The following is a 22,511-nucleotide window of genomic DNA, read 5'->3' on the forward strand; positions in this document are numbered from 1 at the left end:
TGCTAGGAACACTGCGGTCCGAGCGAGGAAGCTGCGGAGGAGGTGAAATGACGGTCGCGGGGGTGCCCAGGAGCCCTGAAAGCCTTATGCCCTGGACACGGCAAAATCTGCAGGTTGCAGAAAGTCTCAACTGTAAGATAACTCCTCCAGTTATCCTGCAGGCTTGTGCTTTATCTCTGTTTTGTGGGTAAATATGTGTTTATATCTGTTTTCTCGAGGATCTCGGCACCCCGAGGTACCGACTTTTAGAGCTGAAGATGCAAAAAAGATCGGGACCCTGCGATGCACAGAACCTGCCTCTCGAAGTGTGTGCGCCCTGCTGCATTGATACTCTTAGCCTTTCCTTCCTCGCGGTGTGCCTGTTTGTGTATGCGGAGAGTGTTATCTTTGTTTCTAGGGTGACACACCATTTGAGGGGCGGGCAAGGCACAATCACTAGTTTAATACTCTGAAAAGCCAAAGTTATGCCATTTTGCTTGAGAGTGAGTGCAAGCTCTTGACTCCGAGGAACAGTGCAGCTAACGATTCACCTCAGGCGAGGGCAGAAGCAATAGCTAGCTTCTCGGTTCTGCCTGTGGCTCTGTTCCTACATTATTGAGTACCAAATAATATGTAAACCTCTAGGGAAGCAAAAAAGAGTAATTCAGCTTCTACCCCCGAAGTTATTGGAGGTATAATGGAGAGACTGAGACGTAATCAATTACAATGTCATCCTCAATAATAATTAACATGTACTGTGTTTGCAGTTTATTATGGGGACAATTACAATATATTAATAATATACTATAACAATAACAGGCAACACTTATTGAGCACTTAGGTGTTGTGCACTGCATGCATTCACAACATGATAAAGTACTTACTGTTTTTTCTGTTTTACAGCTTCCTGTGTTAAACAATTTGCTACAGGATCACACAATTTTAACTAGAAGACTGAGATGTGAACCTGGGTGGTCTGATGTGAACACCACTGTCTGGTAATCCCAACACTCTGCTGCTTTGGGACAGAGAATGTTTTAGGGAACACACAGACTATGTACTTAACCAAATCTGGAATTTGCCATAAGATATTAATCAGAGAAGAAATCATATTTGCATTTTAAAATGAAGGCTTTGGCAGTAGGAGGAGGGTGAATAAGAGGCTTAAGAGCCTGAAGGGAGAAATGCCAATGATACACTTATCCAGCAAGAAATAATGAGAAGTTGAAGTAAGGCAATGATGGTAGAGATGGAATATAAAAAAGCTGTACCCCTATCTGACATCTTTACTGGGGGAACCTGCCCCCAATATTTCAACATAGGTTCTTTCTATTTTCCGTAAGTGTTGGCCAGCTGAGAAATAAAGAGAGACAGTATAAAGAGAGGAATTTTACAGCTGGGCCGCCGGGGTGACATTACATATCGGTAGGACCGTGAGCCCACCTGAGTCTCAGACCAGCAAGTTTTTATTAAGGGTTTCAAAAGGGGAGGGGGTGTAAGAAACAGGGAGTAGGTACAAAGATCACATGCTTCAAAAGGCAAAAAGCAGAACTACAAGTAAGGGCTAACAAAGATCACATGCTTCTGAGGGAACAGGACAAAGGGCAAAAGCAGAACTACTTATAAGAGTCCAACAAAGATCACAAGGCAAAGGGCAAAAGCAGAACTACTGATAAGGGTCTATGTTCAGCGGTGCACGTATTGTCTTAATAAACATCTTAAATAACAGAAAACAGGGTTCAAGAGCAGAGAACCAGTCTGACCACAAATTTACCAGGGCAGAGTTTTTCCCCACCCTAGTAAGCCTGAGGGTACTGCAGGAAACCAGGGTGTATCTCAGTCCTTATCTCAACCAAATAAGACAGACATTCCCAGAGCGGCTGTTTATAGATCTCCCCACAGGAATGCATTCCATTCCCAGGGATTAATATTCCTTGCTAGGAAAAGAATTTAGCGATATCTCTCCTACTTGCACATTTGTTTATAGGCTCTCTGCAAGAAAAAAAATATGGCTGTTTTTGCCCGACCCCGCAGGCAGTCAGACCTTATGGTTGTCTTCACTTGTTCCCTAAAAATCACTGTTATTCTGTTCTTTTTCAAGAACTGTGCACTGATTTCATATTGTTCAAACACAGATGTTTTACAATCAACTTGTACAGTTAACACAATTATCACAGTGGTCCTGAGGTGATGTACATCCTCAGCTTACGAAGATAACAGGATTAAGAGATTAAAGTAAAGACAAGCATAGGAAATTATAAAAGTATTATTTGGGAACTGATAAATGTCCATGAAATCTTCACAATTTATGTTCCTCTGCCATGGCTCCAGCCAGTCCCTCCATTCGGGGTCCCTGACTTCCCACAACACATCTTAGATTCTTAATACAGAAACTTAACATTCCCAGAAGCGTCGCCTTTTTTATTTCTAATTTTGGCTATGAATTCCTTGCTATGACCCATTTGCCCCATTCTAACTACTTCCAGTGGTGGGGGAAAAGAACAAGACAGTAATATAATGTAGAGATAAGCTAATTGTGGTAATAATAAGCACTTGTGTAGTGCTTTCATATACATGATCTGTCTTAATGTTCATAACAAAGCTGTGAGGTTGGTGCTCTTATCTCTCTTTGGTCAGTGAAGGACTGAGGTCTAGGGAATTGGAAGTGACCTGCGAAGATGACAGAACAATAAAGTGGCAGAGTTGGGTTAAATCCTGGGTTATTTTAATGACAAATGACAGACCAATAATCGATTCCTTAATAAAACAATGGAAGTCAGAAAGAGTAGAATTGTACATTCAGAATGCTGACAGAAAATAACCATCAACCTAGAATTGCGCACTCAGCAAAATTATCTTTCAAGAATTAAAGTATAGAAATAAAATAATTTCCGGATACATGGAAACTGAATTTAACATCTACCTACGCTTTCTAAAGGAAGTTCTAAAGGATGTACTTCAGAAAGAAAAATGACTTCGGAAGGAAAGTCTGAGACAGAAGAAGTGATGGGCAAAGAAATTGTAAACACATACTTGAATCTAAGCAAACATTACATGAAATAACACCAGACAACAAAAGTATGTAAGACGAGAGGTGGATGACACAGTTAAAGAATTCTAAGGTCTCTCTTTGTAGTTAAGATATCAATTAATAGAGTTGACATAATTCAAGACTTTAAGTATGCAAGGTAAAGTTTCAAGGATAACCATGAAAGTGTATAACTTCTAATCCAGCCAAAGGAAAAAATGGACTAACAGGAAAATACAGATTAAATGAACGAAAACCTAATATCATAATGAGCATTAAAAAAAACAGGATGAAAAGAAAGCACTAAAGTAACAAAATAGAAATAAATTCATATATATCAATAGTAACAATGAAAGTAAATAAACTTTCTGATGAAAAGCCAGAGATTGTTGGATGACACATACCCACAAATTTAAAAAATAAAAAAGCCAGAGATTGGTTGAAAAAAAAAAGTGCCATTTACAAGAGATGCACCAAAAACATTAAGGATCGTGAGGAGTTGAAAATAAAAAGATGGAAAAGATACGCCATATAAATGCCAACAAAAAGAAAGGTGGTATACCTATATTAGTAGTATACCTGTATTTTGTATTAAATTAGACTTTAATACAAAAAGCATTATCATTGACCAAAAAGAGTCACTATGAAATAATAAAAATTGTGTTCCCCAGGAAAATAGTTATTCAAACTTTTGTGTGTAATAAATAGCTTCAAAGTATGTAAGTCAGAAATTGAAGAAACTGGTAAATCCACTACCACATTGTGAAAGTTTAGCTCAATTATTTATAGATCAAGCAAATGAAAATTTAGGAAAGACAAGACAACTAATAAAACAACTAATAAACTTGATCTAAGGGCAATTATATACATACATAATTGGCCATTTACATATATATACAGATATATATATACAAATATACATATACGGATATATATATATAGATATATATATACAGATATACATATACAGATATATATATACAGATGTATATATACAGATATATATATATATATATAAAACCTTCAATTATTATACATTACATGTTTTCCTCCAGAACTCATGAAATTTTTACAAAGAATGACAAGGCTAAGTGGGCCTGTAATCCTAACACTTTGGGAGGCCAAGGCAGGAGGATCACTTGAGCCCAGGAATTCAAGACCAGCCTGAGCAACATAGTGAGACCCCATCTCTACAAAAATCACAAAAAAATTAGCCAGATGTGGTGGTATGCACCTGTGGTCGCAGCTACTTGGGCGGCTGAGGTGGGAGGATCACAAGCCCAGGAGGTTGAGGTTGAGGCTGCAGTGAACCATGACCAAGCTACTGCAGTACAGCCTGGGTGACAGAGTGACACCCTGTCTCAAAAAAAAAAAAAAAAGGACAAAGGTATAAAGTATAAAGCAAGTTTAAGAAAAAAAACAAACCAAAGATCTTGTAACATACAGTTGATATTCCCTGACCAAAATGGCAATTATGTTAGAAATTAATTCTAAAAAATACAACTAAAATAACAACTAAAAAAAATGTATAATACTTCAATATAACACGTGGATAAAAGAATAAATAATAGAAAATTATAAAAATACTTAAGAGTGAAAGTTCTATGAATCAAAATCTATGAATGTAATGAAACTAGCACATAATTAACAGAAGTTTATGTCACTAAATATTACTATTAGAAAAAGAGAGAGGGTCAAGTGCCGTGGCTCATGCCTGTAATCCTAGCACTTTGGGAGGCCGAGTTGGGCAGATTACTTGAGGTCAGGAGTTTGAGACCAGCCTGGCCAATGTGGGAAAACCCCGTGTCTACTAAAAATACAAAAATTAGCTGGGCGTGGTGGCACAAACCTGTAGTCCCAGCTATTCGGGAGGCTGAGGCAGGAGGATCGCTTGAACCTGGGAGGTGGAGGTTGCAGTGAGCCAAGGTTGTACCAGTGCACTCCAGCCTGGGCAAAAAAGCAAGACTCCATCTCAAAAACAAAAACAAAAATGAAAAAAATGAAAAGAGAAAGTCTGAAAATTAATGAGCAAAATGTATAACTTTAAGCAGTTAAAAGAACGGGAGCTGGGCGCGGTGGCTCATGCCTATAATCCCAGCACTTTGGGAGGCCAAGGCAGGTGGATCACAAGTTCATGAGTTCAAGAGCAGCCTGGCCAATATGGTGAAACCCCGTCTCTACTAAAAATACAAAAATTAGCCAGGTGTGGTGGCAGGTGCCTGTAATCCCAGCTACTCAGGAGGCTGAGGCAGGAGAATCGCTTGAACCTGGGAGGCAGAGGTTGTGATGAGCCAAGACCACGCCACTGTACTCCAGCCTGGGCAACAGAGTGAGACTTCATCTCAAAAAATAAAAAATAAAAAAAAAGAAGTTAAAAAAACTGGAAAATAAATCCCAAGAAAGATTAAATATTAAATATTAAAGCAGAAATTTAAAAATTACAAAACAGAGTTGGCTCCTTATTTTAAAAACTGGTAAAATGACAAGACTGATCAAGAAAAATAGTGCAAATAAACAATATTAGAAAACAGCACATAAGTATAGACACAACAGAGGTTTGTTTTAAAGCAGGGGAATACTCTGAACAACTTTCTGCCTATTAACTTGAAAATTTAGATGACATATATGAATTTATTGAAAAATACAACTTAGCAAAACTGCCTCTAGAAGAAATAAACCCATTTTCTTCAACAGATAGAGTGCATGGAAAAAAAAACGATGGTAGTTATCTGGATCTTTGTTGAAACAAACTGTAAAAACTAAAGACTTTATGACATAAATGAGACAATTAAAAACATGATTAAAAGAGCTGGGAGGAGAAGTATTATAATATTAATAGAAAGCCCTATTTGTACTATCACTATTAAATTTAACTGAACTAATAGTTAAGAGGAGAGTGAGGCAGGAAGGTGGTCCAGAGGGTGTTACTGGATGAATATACCAAATTTTCTAGGAGCAGACCATTCTGAATTCATATAAACTCTCCCAGGTAATATGAAAAAGACATAGACCTCCCCAGTTCATTTTGTAAGGCTAGTATGATCTTGATGCCAAAACCAAAGACGACTTGGGGAAGAAAAATTATAGGTCAACTTTATTTATAATTTAGATGCACCAGTCTCAGCCAAAATATTTACAACCAAATTCAACAATGTTGGTAAAATACAACACATTATAACCAAGTTGGGATTGAAGATCAATTTAAAATTGGAAAAATATGCTGATGTATCAAAAACCAAAGATCACACCAATAGATGCAGAAAAAGGATTTGGAAAAAAAAAATCTGTTTATGATGAAACAAAATCAAGCAAACCTAGGGATAAAGTTCCCTTAGTGTTATTAATGGTATATTAGTCCATTTCACACGGCTATAAAGAACTACCTGAAACTGGGTAATTTATAAAGAAAAGAGATTTAATTGACTCACAGTTCTGCATGGCTGGGGAGGCCTCAGAAAACTTATAATCATAGCAGAAGGCAAAGGGGAAGTAACGCATGTACTTACATGGTGGCAGGAGAGAAAAAGAGAGGAGATGGGGAGGAGGTACACATATTTAAGTGCCGCACACTTTTCAACAACCAGATCTCGTGAGAACACACTATCACAAGAATAGCAAGGGATTTCCCCATGATCCAATCACCTCCTACCAGGTCCCTCCCCTGACACTTGGGGATTACAACTTGACGTGAGATTTGGGTGGGGACACAGAGCCAAACCGTAACAAATGGCATCTAAAAAATTCAACAGCAAACTTCATTTTCTTTTTCGGCCCTACTGGGAGTCAAGCAAACATCATGTTTAGTCGTAAAATATTAGGCTCCTTCCTTTTAAGATTATTAACAAGATAAGAATGCCCACTATTATGGCTTTTTTTAAACAGATGGTAGAAGTCCTAGACAGATTTTACAAGAAAGAAAAAAGACATAAGATAGACAGGCAAAAACAACACCTTAATTTTGATATCACCTTAATGATGTGACTGTCTACATAGAAAACCCAAAAGGAAACTTTAGACATATTATTGAAAATATAGTTTCAATGAAATTCCAATTAAATACATACCAGGACTTTTTAAAGGATCCTGACATACTGATTCTTAAATTTATATGAAAGAACAAAAGGGCAAGAATAACTTACAAATGAATGAGGTGGAGCATACTTGTCCTATATAAATCCGGAATTTCGATAAAGCTCAAGTAACTAAGATAATGTGAAATTGAGATGGTGACAGACAAATAGACTACTCAGAGCCCAGAAACAGATTTTCTATGGCAGATTCATGGGAAAAGAGGAAGTCCCATTATGGTACTGGAATGATGGGTTAACCATGAGGAAAAAATGAAATTGAATTTCTATCTTACACTATATACAAAAAACATTTCAAGATGATTTAAAGACTTAAGTGTTTCACACCATATACAAAAATTAACTCAAAATGGATCAAAGACCTAAATGTAAGACCTAAAAGTGCATATAAAACTCTTAAAATAAAACTTAAATGTATTTTGTCATGACTTTGGATTAGCCCATTTTTTGTGTTATGATGCCAAAAGCCCAAGCAGCTAAAGAAAAAATTAGATAAATTGAACTTCGATTTAATTAAAATTAAAAACTTTTGTGCTTCGGAGACTATTTTATTTTTGTTTACACCAAATTTATTAGCAAGAGGATAGTATGAAGAAAGTGGGAGGACAAACCAAAGAATGGGAGAAAATATTTAAAAATCATGTATGTGGGCCAGGTGTGGTAGCTCATCCCTGTATTCCTGGCACTTTGGGAGGCCAGGGCAAGAGAATCTCTTGGGGCCAAGAGTTTGAGACCAGCCTGAGCACCACAGAGAGACCCCTGTCTTTACAAAAAATTTTAAACAAGAAATAAATAAATTAATTAATTAATATTTTATTTGGTAAGAGTCTAGGATCCAGAATATGTAAAGAACTCTTCGAAGTTAAGCAAAAGCCTGGGCACGTGGGTCATTTGGGCCCAGAAGTTCAAGACCAGCCTGGGCAACATAGTGAGACCCTGCCTCTACAAAAAATAATAAATTAGCCAGGCATGTTAGCATGTGCCTATCGTCCCAGCTACTTGAGAGGCTGAGGCAGGAGGATTGCTTGAGCATGAGCCCACAAGCTGGAAGCTGCAGTGAGCTATGATTCCAACACTGCACTCCAGCCTGGATGACAGAGCAAGACCACCCTGTCTAAAAAAAAAAAAGTTATAAACAAAAAGACACAAACAAAGGATTTAAATAGACATTTCTGCAAAGAAGATATACAAATGGCTAATAAGCACGTGAAAAGCTGCTCAGTGTCATTAATTATTAAGGGAATGCAAATCAAAACCACCATGAAATACTACTTCTCACCCACTAGGATGGCTGTAATCAAAAAGACAGGCAGTAACCACTGTTGGTAAGGATGTGGAGAAACCAGAACCTTCATACACTGTGCTAGCACAAATGTAATGTTGTTGGAGCGCCTTTTGAAAATATTCTGGCAGTTCCCCAAAAGGTTAAACATAGTATTACCATGTAACCTATAAATAGCAATTCTACTCCTAGATATTCACAGAAGAGAAATGAAAACATGTCCACACACAAGCTTGTACGTGAATGTTCATGGCAGCATTATTCATGATCCAAAAAGTGGAAACAACACAAATGTCAAAATTAGATCAAGTTATAACTTTAAGAGTTCATTGTGCACACAAAACAGTTTGCAAACTGGAAAGACCTCAAATTGGAAAACAGCATGAAGTCTCAATTTAAAAAATTTTTGTTTTTTAATTTATATAAATAGAAACAGGGTCTTGCTATGTTGCCCAGGCTGGTCTTGAACTCCTGGCCTCAAGTAATATTCTTGTTTTGGCCTCTAAAATTGCTGAGATTACAGGCATGAACCACCTACCCCGGCCAGGTCTCATTTTATAGCAATTACAGCAGAGTTTATAGAGCATACAGGAAGCAACATTGTAACTTTTTTCATGACTGGCTCTCATTTTTTTAAAGACACGTTGAGCTATTTAAGCTGATTCATCAATAGCTGATTAGTTTATTTTCATGAAATCATATTGATAAAGACAAAAAGTTTACTTTTATGTTTTGTTTATCTTTAGGGTTGGGGAAATCAGGATGGATTAAGTCTTAGTTACATTGCTATGGGCAGTTTGGCCTTTAGAGATCTAAACTGTGGCTCTATTTTTATTTATTTATTGAGACAGGGTCTCACTCTGTTACCCAGGCTGGAGGGCAGTGATGTGATCACGGCTCACTGCAACCTTGACCACCTGGGGCTCACGCAATCCTCCCACCTCTGCCTCCCGAGTAGCTGGGACTACAGGCACATGCCACCATGCCTTGCTAATTTTTAAATTTTTGGTAGAGACGGTTTAGCCATGTTGCTCAGGCTGGTCTCCAACTCCTGGGCTCAAGTGATTCTCCCACCTCAGCCTCCCAAACTGCTGAGATTACAGGTGTGAGCTACCATACCTGGCCCATTTTTATTTTTATTTTTAACAATGTCTATCAACTGATGTGTATATAAACAAAAAATAAAGTATATCCATACAATGAAGTATTGTTCAGCCATGAAAAAGAATGAAGTACTGGTACCATACAGGCTGTAATATAGATGAACCTTGAGAACATAAGTGAAAGATGCTAACTGAAGAAGCCAGTCGCAAGAGACCACATATTGTATCATTGCAGGTATATGAAATGTCTAGAACAGACAGATTTATGGAGATAGTGTAGATTAGTGGTTGTCAAGGGCTGTGGGGGTACATTCAGAATTCGAAATGATTGCTAATGGGTGTGAGGGTTATTTTGGCGAGGGGTGATGTAAATGTTCTGGAATTAGATAGTGGTAATAGTTGCAGAACTTTGAATATACCAAAAATCACTAAATTTTATACTTTAAAAGGGTGAATTTAAGGTATGTGATTGCTATCTCAATTTTTAAAATTGCAAAAGAAAAGACATGTGAAGGAAATATAGCAGACTACCTGTAGGAACTTTGGATTATAAAGTATTTTTTTATTTTTTTATTTTTGGAGACTAGGTCTTGCTTTGTCACGTAGGCTGGAGCGCAGTAGCGCAATCATGGCTCACTATAGCTTCAACCACCCGAGCTCAAGCGATCCTCCCACCTCAGCCTCCAGAGCAGCTGAGACTACAGGCATGTGCCACCACACCTAGCTAATTTTTGTACTTTTTGTAGAGATGGGGTCTTGCCATGTTGCCCAGGCTGGTCTTGAACTCCTGGGCTCAAGCAATCCCCCTGCTTCAGCCTCCCAGAGTGTTGGGATTACAGGCATCAGCTACTGCGCCAGGTGGGATGTATTTCTCAAGACACAAAAAGCAGTAATTACAAACAAAAGATAAATACTGTTGGCCTGTGAACGGTGGCTCAAGCCTGAAATTCCAGCATTTTGGGAGGTCAAGGTGGAAGGATCACATGAGCCCACGAGTTTGAGACCAGCCTGGGCAGCATGGTGAGACCCCGTCTCTACAAAACAATTAAAAAAAAAACTTAGCTGCATGTGGTGGTGTACACCTGTAGTCTCAGCTACTAGGAAGGTGGAGGCGAGAGGACTGCTGGAGCCCATGAATTCAAGGCTGCAGTGAGCTGTAATTGTGACTCTGTATTCCAGTCTGGGTGACAAAGTGAAGCCTTGCCTCAAAAAAAGAAAAGATTAATATATTTTAACTACACTAAAATTAAGAACTCCGTGCATCAAAGGACTCCTTCAAAAAAGCAAGCAAAGACATGTCACAAACTGGAAGCAAGTATTAGCAACACATGTAAATTAAAGGGATTAGAAGAATCCAGAATATATAAGGAACTCCTAAACTAATTAACAAGAAAAAGATACACTATAGAAGGAAAATGGGCAAAAAGCGTGGACAGATATTTTATTTTATTTTAAATTTTTTTCGTTTTTACATAAACCATACTTTTTTTGTTGATGCATTTATCAATAGACATAGGTTGTTTGCATATCTTAGCTATTGTGAATAATGTTACAGATATCTTTACAAGATATTGATTTCATTTCCCTTGGGTTTATGCTCACAGAGAAATTGCTGAATCATATGGTAGTTCTACTTTTAATTTCTTGAGGAACTTCTATTTTCACAAAAATAAAGTATATCCATACAATGAAGTATTGTCAGCCATGAAGCTGTACCAATTTACAAATATTGCCACCAACAGTTTACAAGGGTTTCATTTTCCCTATACCCTTGCCAACATTTGTTATTTGTCTTCTTGATAAGTCATCCAATATATTAATACTACATTTATGTAGACTCTTTCATCACATAAAGTAGTATCAAGATACTTGAATTCCTTTGATCTTCAAAACATCCCTGAAGGTATATTGAAGATGGTAGGGAAGGTATTATCAATGTCAATCTCATCTTGTACACAAGAAAACTGAAACTTGCCCATGACAGGCAAAAAAGAGGAAGATCTATATATAATTCAAACTTTTAATGAATCACTACAAATACAAACTATCCATATTAAACAAAATATATATCTGTATTATATACAATATATACAACTCTATATTAACATAGTCGACAAAGCATATATTGAAACAGTTGCTAAATAAGTAATGATATTTAAATACTTAAGCTTTTAAAAGTCCTCAAAATTCATAAATAGTTCTACAGTAGCTCAGGCAAGCACATGTTGGTATATTTTGGGGTAATGGTCAATGCAGGGGCTGACTCTAGGCTACATTTATCTCCTGACCACTTAGAATTCAGAGCAGACTTCAGAAGGTCATCTTCAGATTTTTCTACACCAGTCAGGTCACACCAAGGAGCCAAACAAGTAATTTAAGACCTTCGTTAATTAGGATCTTGCATTTTGGTAAACTTCACTCTTTCTGAGGATTCCATTGAATACAGCAGAGTGTCAATTTAATGAAACCACAGTCATGTTCTTTTTTTTTTTAAGACAGGGTCTTGCCCTGTTGTCTAGGCTGGAGTGCAGTGATGCAATCACAACTCGCTGCAGCCTCGAGCTCCAGAGCTCAAGTGATCCTCTCGCCTCAGTCTCTGGGACTACAGACACGCCACTACCCCCGGCTAATTTTTTGTAGAGATGGGGTTTTGCCACGTTGCCCAAGCTGGTCACAAACTCCTGAGCTCACATGATCCTCCCGCCTTGGCCTTCCAAAGTGCTGGGATTACAGAGCCACTGTACCATCCCACAGTCATTTTCTTAAGGATAAATTGTTTCATCTTATTGTGTCCCACATTTATAGAAAGTAACATAGACAACCATCTTAGAAATATCAACAATTTAGCAGGCACTCTAAGAATGGCTAATAAACATGTAGAAACATGCTCAACTTTATTAATAATCAGGGAAATTCAAATTAAGATTATAACACCATTTTATAATTACTAAATTGGGGGGAAATTTTAAATCTGACAATATCAAATGAGGAACAATAAACATACAGCAGCTAGGCATGTAGTTTGTACAATCACATTGGAAAACAATCTTATATTATGTAGAGTAAACTTGAAGATAAACATAACCCCTCTTTCAACAATTCAATTTTTAGGTATTTATCCTGAGCTTACTAATCAAAGTGTAGTTGGCTAACCAATAGCATTTGTATCACCTGGAGCTTGTTAGAAATGCAGAATGTCAGGTCTACCCACATTTACTGAATTGGAATCTGCTTGTTAACAAGATCCCCAGTTGCTATGAATGCTCATTAATGTCTGAGAAGCACTGTGCTAAAGAAACCCTAGAACATGCACCAGGAGAAATGATCAAGAATGTTCATAACAGCACTGATGGTAATAGCAAAGAACTAGAAATAGCACAAATATCCACTCAGTAGAGAATGGATAAATAAATCATATCAGAAAAACTAGTTGCAGAAAGATACATACAGTTTAATACTATTTTTATGAGACTCAAAAACAAGCAAAAGTAAATAATATGTTACTAGGCATCCATTCATATATGTATATGTGGTCAATTCTAAAATAAACAAAGGAATAATAAACACAATTCAAGATAACACTTATGAAGGGGAGAGGTAAAGGAAGGAGCAGACAGTGATCTTCACTAACAGGAAAGATTCTATTTCTTTTTTTTTTTTTAGTTTAAAATGTATTTTATTTTTAGACAACCTATATGATGTGTTTTTCCATAGGTTCTATTTCTTAAAGTTGAGTGGTAGGTTCAAGGGTTTTTGTTATATTATTATGTGACATATGTATTTTTTTTTTTTGTTTTGAGATGGAGTCTGGCTGTGTTGCCCAGGCTGGAGTGCAATGGCACAATCTCGGCTCACCACAACCTCCACCTCCCAGATTCAAGCAATTCTCCTACCTCAGCCTCCCGAGTATCTGGAACTACAGGCACGTGCCACCATGCCCGGCTAATTTTTGTATTTTTAGTAGAGATGGGGTTTCACTACGTTGGCCAGGCTGGTCTCGAACTCCTGACCTTGTGATCTACCCGCCTTTGCCTCCCAACGTGCTGGGATTACAGGCATGAGCCACTGTGTCCAGCCTTATGTATTTGTTTTTATTCATATGTTCATTATTCTCTCATATAACACAGTTTTAACATCTTTATTATGGTATACTTTACATACCATAAAATTCACCTGTCTTAAGTATATAATTCAAAGATTTTTAGTAAATGTACAGAATTATGCAATCATTGCCACAAACTGGCAAGAGGAAATTTTCATCACCACAAAAAAAATCTCTCTTGCCTCTGCAATCACTGCCCCTTCCACCTCTAGCCCCAGGCTAATTTGTTTTCTAATTCTAACCTTATTAATTAATAATACTAATATAATCTTATTATATAACTAATATAACTAAAACTAATCTGTTTTTCATCTCTATAAAGCAACATTTTCTGGACATTTAATTTAAATGGAATCATGCAATATGTGATCTTTTGTGCTTGTATTCTTTTACTTAGCATAATATTCTTTTGACATTCATCCATGTCATAGCAATTATCGCTAATTCAGTCATTTTTAAGGATGAATAATATTTCAGAATATGGATGTACCACATTTTGTTTATTCACCTGTTAATGGACATCTGGGCTGTTTCTAGATTTTGGCTGTTATGCTGTTATGATTATTCCTATACAAGTCTTTGTGTAAACACTGTTGTCATTTCTCTTACGTAGCTATCCAGGAGTGGAATTGGTGGGTCATAACTGGCCATTTTTAAATTTAAAAAAAGAGAAGAAATGGGTTCTTTGTTTCTTTCAAACTCGAATAAAAGAATTAACTAGGGAATATATGGTGTATTTCTTTCCAGATGGCTGGAATGAAAGATAAGGACACATATTATACTGAATATAGAAGCAAGAATCCATTGAGATAAAAAGACGATAAAGGAAAATAAACTAGTTATCTTCTGAGGAGCAGGTACAGTTAAAAACGAAATTAGAACAAAGAAAGTTGTATAGCAGCACCTTGAAAGGGAGATGATTCACTTCAAAGGTACAACTGCCGCTGCTTTTTATACAAACACATGCTTGTGGGATTATCAAATATATTAATGTCTATAAACATTTTTAAGGAAATGTAAAAACTTGAAATTCTTTTGACTAGTCTAGATTTTCTGAGAAAGATAACTATTTAGGCCAGGCCCAGTGGCTCATGCCTGTAATCCTAGGACTTTGGGAGGCTGAGATGGGAAGATCGCCGCTTGAGACCAGGACTTTGAGACCAGCCTGGGCAACATAGAGAGATCCCATCTTGAACTTCTGAGCTCAAGCCATTTGCCTGCCTCAGCCTCCCAAAGTGCTGAAATTATGGGCATGAGCCACCACGCCTGGCCCAAGAGGCCCTATGTCTACCAAACAAACAAACAAACAAAAAAGATAGTAAGATTTATTGTTTGCATTGATTTTTTGTGTGTATGTGTGTAGGTGTGTAATACATAAAATGGCAAATGAGGGGAAAAAGTGTTTGGGTCATATTAAACAATGAAGTTGTGAAATACCTGAGATTTGGTTTCATAACCACTAATCTTCAATGTTGAGGATTTAAAATGTATTTGTTCCAGTTTTTTTTCCCTGTAATTCCTTAGACATCTGTGCAGATTTTCATTCCCACGTAAGAAGCAATAACAGGCTAATGTCATCCTGGGTATTTCCAGAAATTGGTTTCCTAGTTGCTCTGAGAAAGATTGCCTTTTAAAAGAAAGCTCTGATCTGTTCTTTACCAGTTCCACTTGACCTGAATTTGACATCTTTAAGAGACAACTAAATCAAGATCATGTCTGTGACATGTATTGCATATGCTAGTTAGCTGCATCTGATAGCAGTCTGTAAAAAGAAAGATGATGACATGTTTATTTTAGACATTAGGTAATGTTCATCTTTCATGAAAAAATTGATTAGCCAATTTTCGTAATCAAAACATAAATGGGAGTAAAAAAGGCAGTCATTGGGAAGTACTGCTGTATGGACTTGTGAAACAACTAGTTGTCCAGAGCCTTGGGGCGGTTACACTACAAGACGAAGAAGGGAAAACGTTTTCCAACTCATCCCTCAGGTCCTACTGTAACATAACTTTCTTGAGGTAAGTACCCTTCTTTGTGTTTCCTTAACACTCTCTATTTTCCCCATCACATACACTAAAAAGATTATCTTTGGTGCATCTGTATTTACACAGCAGTGATAAATTTGGGCTGCCCTCTGCCCCGCCTCCGTCCCCCAGGCTCTTTTCACTCCCCGCTGGGTCCCAGATCCTAGGGTTTAGTTCAGGCCCCGCCCTACTCCCTGGTGGGCTGTTGGGTGGGAGGCTCGTTTCTTCCCTCCCTATTGGTCGTCCCGGGGGAGGCGCGTTTCCCATCTCCTGATAGGTCGCGCCGCGGAGAGTCTCTCGAGTTTGCGGCGCAGTGGTCATTTCCGCGGTAAGATGGCTGCAGTCCGTATGCTGAGAACCTGGAGCAGGAATGCGGGGAAGCTGGTAAGCACGTTTGGGCAGCTCTGAGGCCGGGAAGGAGTGATTTGTCCGGAGTCATCCAGGAGTGGTGTGTTACTTTCTCCTCCGGTGCCAGGCGTGCGGGGCACGGGTGATGGAGAGGTGAAGGGATGCATGCAAAATAAAGGGCAGAGAACGGAGCGAGTCGACTAGTCTGGAGTGGAAACCCACTCCCTCCCTTTACCTGGAAGTGCTTCTGCAGCGACTTAGCCGTCCTCCTGCTCCGTCTGTACCCCGAGGCCCAGCTGGCGTTTCATTGAGCGCCTTCCAGGTGCCAGGCATTGTGATAGGCGCTGTGGATCCAGAGATACATTCGTTTAGCATTTATTGCGTACCCACAGTATGCCAAACACTGGTAACAAGACCCCTACCCTGAAGGAATTTACAGTGTGTAGAGGAAGAGGCCGTTCAAGTTATAGAATATCACCAGGGGGCCCTGCTTCCGAAGAACTGAGCAGCTCGGCGTCACTCTTTTGGCTTGTACTTCTACGTCCGCACCACATATCATTCCTACCCTTTTGTCACCAAGGCTATGACCCACCACCTCTCCCCTGCACTTCCTTCTCTTTCTCCCAGTCTTAGCACCAAGCACTGACACATCCCGGTAATGATACTGTTTCACCCTATTTGCTTAGTGTTTCTTCTTCCTGCCTCCTCTCGCTTTCCCTAGATGTTCCTGCCTTGGTGACCCCAATCTTACAAAAACTTTCAGGAGCCTGCTATGTACCAGGTACTGTGTTAGGCACTGGAGATACAAATATGAAATAGATATCATATCTTCCTTCTCAAGAGATTACAACCCTGTGGTAGAGGACAAAGAAGAGGGAGACAGATATTAAGAAATTACAACCCAGCATGAGAAGTACTGTGATGGGACAAGTGCCTAGAACTACAGGAATACACAGGAGTGCACACCTATGGTGGACTTGGGGGTCAGAGGAGTTCCCAGAGGATACTGTATGACTTGAGATTTAAGAAGGATAAGTAAACATACGTGTGCATGTGTCTTTATAGCAGCATGATTTATAGTCCTTTGGGTATATACCCAGTAATGGGATGGCCCGGTCAAATGGTATTTCTAGTTCTAGATCCCTGAGGAATCGCCACACTGACTTCCACAATGGTTGAACTAGTTTACAGTCCCACCAACAGTGTAAAAGTGTTCCTATTTCTCCACATCCTCTCCAGCACCTGTTGTTTCCTGACTTTTTAATGATGGCCATTCTAACTGGTGTGAGATGGTATCTCACTGTGGTTTTGATTTGCATTTCTCTGATGGCCAGTGATGATGAGCATTTTTTCATGTGTTTTTTGGCTGCATAAATGTCTTCTTTTGAGAAGTGTCTGTTCATGTCCTTTGCCCACTTTTTGATGGGGTTGTTTGTTTTTTTCTTGTAAATTTGTTTGAGTTCATTGTAGATTCTGGATATTAGCCCTTTGTCAGATGAGTAGGTTGCAAAAATTTTCTCCCATTCTGTAGGTTGCCTGTTGACTCTGATGGTAGTTTCTTTTGCTTTGCAGAAGCTCTTTAGTTTAATTAGATCCCATTTGTCAATTTTGGCTTTTGTTGCCATTGCTTTTGGTGTCCAACAATGATAGACTGGATTAAGAAAATGTGGCACATATACACCATGGAATACTATGCAGCCATAAAAAATGATGAGTTCATGTCCTTTGTAGGGACATGGATGAAACTGGAAAACATCATTCTCAGTAAACTATCGCAAGGACAAAAAACCAAACACCGCATGTTCTCACTCATAGGTGGGAGTGAGATTTCCTTAATTGAACAATGAAAACTCATGGACACAGGGAAGGGGAACATCACACTCCGGGGTCTGTTGTGGGGTGGGGGGAGGGGGGAGGGACAGCATTAGGAGATATACCTAATGCTAAATGACGAGTTAATGGGTGCAGCAAAACAACATGGCACATGGATACATATGTAACAAACCTGCACATTGTGCACATGTACCCTAAAACCTAAAGTATAATAATAAAAATAAATAAATAAATAAAAATAAATTAAAAAAAAAAAAAGAAGGATAAGTAAGAGATAACCAGGAGAAGAGAGCTCTTCTCAGCAACACTTACGCATATTGGTCTCTCTTCCTTCTAGAGCTTTCCGTTCTTGTTTTGTGTGACACCAGTTTCCCAATGTTATTCTTTCATCTTTGGCCACTTGATCCCAATATCCTCTTTCCCTACCCACCTTTTAAATATTGCTTTTTTCTAAAGGGCTCTGACTTTGGCCCTCTGCACTTTTCCCACTATCTGGGTTATCCCATCCACTCTTTGGATTTAGTTAACCATCTATGCTGATGAGTCCTAAAGTTCCCCAGTCTTCCAACCAGGTCTACTCCAAACCCATATATCCTACTGTCCTGGAAATCTCCAGTTTCATATGTACGTGATGTTTTCCAGCTGCAATTAAAAACCCAACCAATAAATACGAAATTAAGTATCCATGCATACAGAGCATCCCCAATTAGATGTCAGCTCGCATTAAGTGGCTTATGATTATCAATGTCGTCATTTCTCTAGTAGTTCATTTGTCCTTTTCCTTCTGTTTGCAAGAGAGCTGCTACAACTTCTTATTTTATGTTCAAGGCAGGAAGGAGGAAGAGGAGGAGGTTCCAGTCTCACTGGCCAGAACTGTGTTACATGGCTACTGCTAGCACAAGGGAGCTTAGAAAAACTTGTCTTTTTTTTTTTTTTTTTGAGATGGAGTCTCTCTCTGTCACCCAGGCTGGAATACAGTGGTACAATCTTGGCTCACTGCAACCTCTGCCTCCCAGGTTCAAGCGATTCTTCTGCTTCAGCCTCCCAAATATCTGGGACTACAGGCACATGCCACCATGCCCAGCTAATTTTTGTATTTTTAGTAGAGACAGGGTTTCACCATGATGGCCAGGCTGGTCTCGAACTCCTGACCTCAAGTGATCCACCTGCCTTGGCCTCCCAAAGTGCTGGGATTACAGGGTGAGCCACCATGCCCAGCAGAAAAGCTTGTCTTTAGTCTTCTCACAGTGTCTGCCATAAAGCTTCAAAGCAGGTCAGACTCTCCAGGCTCTAGAACTGAACCATCAAACCAGTTTCTCTTAATTTTTTTTTGTTTTGAGAGGAGTCTTGATCTGTCACCCAGGCTGGAGTGCAGGGGCGCAATCTCGGCTTACTGCAACCTCTGCCTCCTGGGTTCAATTGATTTTCCTGCCTCAGCCTCCCAAGTAGCTGGCATTACAGGCGCGCACCACCATGCCCGGCTAATTTTCGTATTTTTAGTAGAGACGGGGTTTTGCCATGTTGGCCAGGCTGGTCTTGAATTCCTGACCTCAGGTGATCCTCCTGCCTTGGCCTCCCAAAGTGCTGGGATTACAGGTGTGAGCCACTGCCCCTGGCCCAGTTTCTCTTGATTTGAGCCCGTAATTCTCTCTGAAGAAATCTAGTCATGATTTTTCCACGCTGCCCTCAACTGGAAGTGTCTTGGCCCTTCTTAACTGGATTATATGCCTCCAGTGGTCTTGTGGTTTTTCCAACCCATTCTCCATAGTGTAGCCAGAGTGATCTTATAAAGTAAGAGACATTTGATAATGTCATTTTCTTGCTTAAAACTGCCTTCAGCAAAATGTCCAAAATTCAAATGACTATAAGGCAATTTATGATCTGGACCTTTCCAGTCTCTTAGACCTCATTCCTTACCAAAACCTACCCATCCCAACCCCAACTCTGACACTTCCCCACCCTTATTCCACACTAAACTACACTAGAAGTCTGTTGAACAACTTGAGTTAATTGCACACACGCTGTGCTTTCTCTGTCAACTCCAGACCTTTGCACATGTATTTCCTCTGCTTTAAAGACTCTTGCCTTACCTGGCCTTATCTGCAACATACCTCATCCCCTGGGTTACACCTACTCATCTGTCAGGTCTTACTTCAACATAACTTTCTCCAGCTAGGTTCCCTTAACACACTCTATTTCCTTCATTATAGCACGTGTTATAATCACCAATTTACTTGTCTTTACCTTTCACTGTACTGTGCATTCTATAAGGGAAGAAATTGCATCTGTTTTGTTCTCTGTATAATCCCAAGTGCCTGGCACATTGTAGGTACGCATAAATATTTTTTAAATGACTCAGTAAAAAAAAAAAGTCAGGTTTGTAAACTTTTGTAAAAAGTTGTAAGCAAAAACAGCTCTTACCCCTGTAGTAAATTATTAAAATAACCTTATAATGTTCTGTTTTACATTTCCCTAGGACATAATGCATTTGACTCTTGATTAATCATGCCATTTGGAATTTTTCTGTTGTGTCTGTCTTCCTGTAGTAAAGTGTAAGCAATTTGAATTCAGGAACTATATATTGCATCTTATTTAGCTTTGCATTTCCAAGTCCAGTACAATGTCTGACTTTAGGAGTGCTCAACAGCTGCCTATTGAATTATTATTAAATATTTCCTTAATATGCTACTTTGATGAACAGTTTCATTTCCCTTTATGTTTTTCTGTCCTGGTTGTGATATTGAATTGTTAATTTTTTGTTTTTATATTTTTTGAGACGGAGTCTCACTCTGTCGCCAGGCTGGAGTGCAGTGGTGCAATCTCAGCTCACTGCAACCTCCGCCTCCCGGGTTCAAGCGATTCTTCTGCCTCAGGTTCCCAAGTAGCTGAGCAGGCACGCGCCACCACACCCAGCTAATTTTTGTATTTTTAATAGAGATGGGGTTTCACTATGTTGGCCAGGATGGTCTTGATCTCTTGACCTCGTGATCTGCCTGCCTCAGTCTCCCAAAGTGCTGGGATTACAGGTGTGAGCCACTGCATCTGGCCTAATTTTTTATTTTATTTATTATTATTTTTGAGACAGGTTCTTGCTCTGTTGCCCAGGCTGGAGTGTGGTGGCATGATCTTGGCTCACTGCAGCCTTGACCTCCTGGGCTCAAGTGGTCCTCCTTCCTCAGCCTCCCAAGTAGCTGGGACTACAGGCATTCACCACCACAGCCAGCTAATTATTTTGATTTTTAGTAGACAAGTTCTCACTACGTTGCCCAGTATGGTCTTGAACCCCTGGGCTCCAGTGATCCTTCCGCTTTGGACTCCCAAAATGTTGGGATTACGGGCATAAGTCATTGCACCTGGCTGAATTATTTTTTAAAATCAAGGAAAGACCTATTTTAGTCAAATAATTGCATTAAGAGTTAGACTACACGTATAGTTGTTCAACCAGGATGTATTTGAGAATGAAAATGGTGTTATTAATAATTGCCTTAAATCACTAGAGGTGAATTGGGTGTCACCTCAGGCAAATTGGTACAGATGGTCCCCATAGAATTAGGTGTCTTTAGTATTGTTCATAGATGAATTTAGAATTGCTTCAAATATAAAATATATAAAACTGATAATTCCATAAGCATGCCTTTTTAAAATTGGAGGTTTAAAGCCTTATGCTTAATTTACTAGTCTAGCTGGGTGTGATGGCTCATACCTGTAATCCTAGCATTCTGGGAGACTGAGACAGGAGGATCGCTTCAGCCCAGGAGTTTAAGACCATCCTGGGCAAAAAAGTGAGACCCTGTCTTTATTTTATTATTATTATTTTTTTTCGAGATAGGGTTACAGGCGTGAGCCACCGCACCCAGCCGACCCTGTCTTTGAAGAAAATTAAAAAATATAATTTACTAGTCTAATAGTCTGTTTCTAGAAAAAGAATTTAGAATTCTAGCTTGAAAAATTATTTCTTCTCCTCTTTCCTGTTGCCTGTTAATCCATCTATTCAGCAACTTCACAGTGTTTTTAGCCTTCTCCTTATAGCCATTCAATTGCTATTATATTAATCATATACTGCCTATGGTACTTTTGTTGCTTTTTTTTTTCTACTGTTAATTACCTCAGTCAGGAGCCTGTTGCTTTGCGTCTCAAATACTATACAGTACTTTCCCCTTCCTCTCTGCAGTCTCAGTTACCCATGATCTACTGTAGTCTGAAAATAGGTGAGCACAGTACAGTAAGATATTTTGAGAGAGAGACCACATTCACAAAACCTTTATTACAGTATATTATTATAATTTTTCTATTTTATTATCAGTTATTATTAGTCTTACTGTGTCTGATTTATAAATTAAACTTTATCACAGGTATGTATGTATAGGAAAAACATGGTATATGTAGAATATGTAGGATTCAGTACTGTCCATGGTTTTAGACACCCACCGGGGGGTCTTGAACGTGTCAACTGCACATAAGGAGATAAGAGAGGAATATGGTAATAGTTTCTTTTTTTAAAAAAATCCTTTTTTGATAATTTTGGTATGTAATAGTTTCTTGACTTCTCCCTTTCTCTCCAGATTTTATCTGTTGTAATCTATTCAATAAACCACTACTAATTTCCTAATCCTTTTTCTTCAATAACCTATAATGTATGAGTTCAAACTCCTTATACTGACATTATAGTCATCAACCATTTCGTCCTTGAGCTGTTTCCACTGCTCTCTTTTATACCTTTGGTC

At 38.8% G+C, this 22,511-nt stretch overlaps 1 protein-coding gene across 8 annotated transcripts in view; it reads left to right on the forward strand.

Moving 5' to 3' along the window:
* The first annotated feature begins 11 nt into the window (after positions 1-11).
* DBT (dihydrolipoamide branched chain transacylase E2) overlaps positions 12-22,511 on the forward strand; it is an 89,635-nt gene continuing 67,135 nt past the window's right edge. For 6 of the 8 annotated variants that reach the window (XM_030824994.1, XM_030824995.1, XM_030824998.1 and 3 more), the window contains exons 1-5: positions 12-132; positions 219-305; positions 883-977; positions 14,330-14,514; positions 15,245-15,990. In XM_030824994.1, coding sequence (XP_030680854.1) covers positions 15,940-15,990 — 51 coding nt within the window. In that variant the 5' untranslated portion in view covers positions 12-132; positions 219-305; positions 883-977; positions 14,330-14,514; positions 15,245-15,939. Of the gene's footprint in view, positions 133-218; positions 368-882; positions 978-14,329; positions 14,515-15,244; positions 15,991-22,511 lie in introns of all 8 variants that reach the window. The other 2 variants (XM_003260113.3, XM_030824993.1) reach the window with 2 other exon arrangements.

This window comes from Nomascus leucogenys, chromosome 12 (assembly GCF_006542625.1).
Source record: "Nomascus leucogenys isolate Asia chromosome 12, Asia_NLE_v1, whole genome shotgun sequence".
NCBI classification, from domain to species: Eukaryota; Metazoa; Chordata; class Mammalia; order Primates; family Hylobatidae; genus Nomascus; species Nomascus leucogenys.